This window comes from Penaeus japonicus, unplaced genomic scaffold, assembly GCF_977035675.1.
Source record: "Penaeus japonicus unplaced genomic scaffold, GWHDUDI00000001_assembly GWHDUDI00000038, whole genome shotgun sequence".
Taxonomy (NCBI): Eukaryota; Metazoa; Arthropoda; class Malacostraca; order Decapoda; family Penaeidae; genus Penaeus; species Penaeus japonicus.
Window position 1 is genome coordinate 10,201,405 of NW_028234440.1, and position 2,500 is coordinate 10,203,904.

Sequence of the window (2,500 nt, forward strand, 5' to 3'; positions counted from 1 at the left end):
GCCCATGACCTTGGCCAAGCTGAAGGGACACCAAAGGTGGCTTTATGGATGAGGTAGGTGGGGTTCATCCGTGGCTCAGAATCTTGTGGATGCACTTAGAAATCAGAGTTCCATTGGTGAAGAAACTGACCGTGTTTGTGAACTAAGAGTGTTAGTTGCGGTGCATGTTTTGTTGGTCTGAGGCATCTCACAGACTGACCCCCCCTCCAATAAAACTGTACACTGAAATTATTTGCATCAGTTCACAAACCATGTATTTCTTGCCACCAATCCTAAACTACACCCAGCCAAGAGTATGCCACTTAACCTTTAAGATACTACATATATATATTAGGTTAGTAAATATGATAAAATCCACACATTAAAATTGTCCAATGCATCACTATACAATGTATACTAATTCCCTTTATATCCCAAACCCACTTATCTGACCCATGAATGCATCTGCAACAGACCCCAAATTTTGCCCTTTTGAAAACTAGGAAAAATGTATACAAGAACTTCCGTTTTAATAACATTTAAATTCAATCAGAACTTCCTCTTTCTCTAATCTGTCTGTGTAACACTGTAAATATGAACATGTGCCTTTAGTTTAACTTTTTTGGGGGGGTGATTTTCCCCTGAAGGAATACGAGTCTTTGCATTTCCTACTTTATTTTAGTGCACAGATAACTACGGAGTGAGACAAGTGGGTTATAATATTAGAGAAACAAAATGACATCCACACCACCAAACACTAGAAGTGTTTTTGTTTTTTTGTTACATTTTTAAGTCTCTAGAATTTATTTTCTACCAATGTCTATAACTTCTGTTCATTTCTGTTACAAAAAGTTGCATTTTTTTGTAATATGATGCAACTTTCAAGATTAAAAATATCTTACTGGTATAAACTATTTGTTTATGCATTATAAACAACAACAAAAGGAACCCTACTGATTACAATTGGATCTTAACTTACATATATATATATTTTTTTCTGATACAGTCATTCTTAACACATACTCTTATTAATTTTTCCCAGTTCACTATTACTGCCTATATAAGTCCTTCTCTACGACATCAAACAAAGGGAGAAAGAGAGGGACAAAACTGTAAGTCCAAATTGAAGATCAGTCGAAGAGTTGCCTCTTTTCATTAACAGAAACTGGAAACTATGAATTAATTCTTTTTAATGTTCATAATGGAAAAAAAGAAGAAAGAAGAAAAAAGAAAGAAAAGTTAAGTGGGGGAGGGAGAGAGGGAGGGGAAGGGGAAGGGGGAGGAAGAGGGAGAGGGAGGGAGAGAGAAACAAAATTTAAGGACTCTTGGAAAGGTCTTGCTTTACTTCTCCGCTGGAATGGATTCTCGGCCGGACAAACACCGACTGTCCACCTGATTGTCAGATGGATCCCCTTGCTTGGTGTAAAGCGTTCCTGGTCTGGCCTCTCATCCTAAGGCCCCTCCTGGAAAGGTGCAAGGATAAAAATGTTCAAGTGGGTCCTCTACTTCCATGTACATATAGACTTTTGAGACACTGATATATGAAATAAAAAGAAAAGATATGTATTTTTTTTTTTTTTTCTTTATCCCTGTTCTCTCCTGTGGAAAGAGAATTGTATATCAAGAATAGAAGATAGTGGCTTTAAAAAAAAAAATGCAATTATACAGTATGTATCATTTCAGTAAAGTATGATAGCAAATTATGAGACTAAAATAGCTAGAAGCTCAATAAGAAGATACACTTTGCTTGTACAGGAATTATTTCTGGGACAGAATTCTCCTGAACATCAGCATATTCATCTATGCCACTCATCTGTTTCCTATTATATTTGTAATGTCATCAACAAATTAAAGAAAAAAAAGAAGATATGTATGTTTTGTATATTTTGGTCAGTATATCTGATGTTTGGTTGATGCAGCTGCATATGTGCCGATAACACCAGAAGGGTTGACATACAAGGTAATCTCTTATAGATCAACTCAAAGGGTGAGATTCAGCATTACAAAAACTTGAGTCTTCTAAGATATTTAGTACATTTCTAATAATAAATAAATATATAAATAACACAAAATAAAAAGTTCTCATTCTTTCTAAGGATTCTCGGCTTCAGAGCACAAACATAAAGCAACCACAAAGTTGACAATTGTTCCTAGTTCACAAATCTCATGCCAGATTTATGACGATCCTTCAGAGCTGCCGTGACCTTTGTTGCAGAGGCCAAAAACACACTTGTTCAAACGAGCATTATTTCCCTCAATGCACACCATTACATCATTCATGAGAAGAAAGAGAGAGAGGGAGAGGGAGCTTTATGAATGATTGAGAGAGAGAGAGAGAGAGAGAGAGAGAGAGAGAGAGAGAGAGAGAGAGAGAGAGAGAGAGAGAGAGAGAGAGAGAGAGAGAGAGAGAGAGAGAGAGAGAGAGAGAGAGAGAGAGAGAGAGAGAGAGAGAGAGAGAGTGATAGAGAGAGAGAGACTGATAGAGAGAGAGAGACTGATAGAGAGAGAGAGACTGATAGAG

General features: G+C 36.9%; 1 protein-coding gene across 1 annotated transcript in view; it reads right to left on the reverse strand.

Moving 5' to 3' along the window:
- LOC122262737 (V-type proton ATPase subunit e 2) overlaps positions 1-2,500 on the reverse strand; it is an 11,056-nt gene that overhangs the window by 724 nt on the left and 7,832 nt on the right. The window contains exon 4 of the mRNA XM_043030850.2: positions 1-1,442. This exon is cut by the window's left edge and continues 724 nt beyond it. Coding sequence (XP_042886784.1) covers positions 1,431-1,442 — 12 coding nt within the window. The 3' untranslated portion in view covers positions 1-1,430. The remainder of the gene's footprint in view (positions 1,443-2,500) is intronic.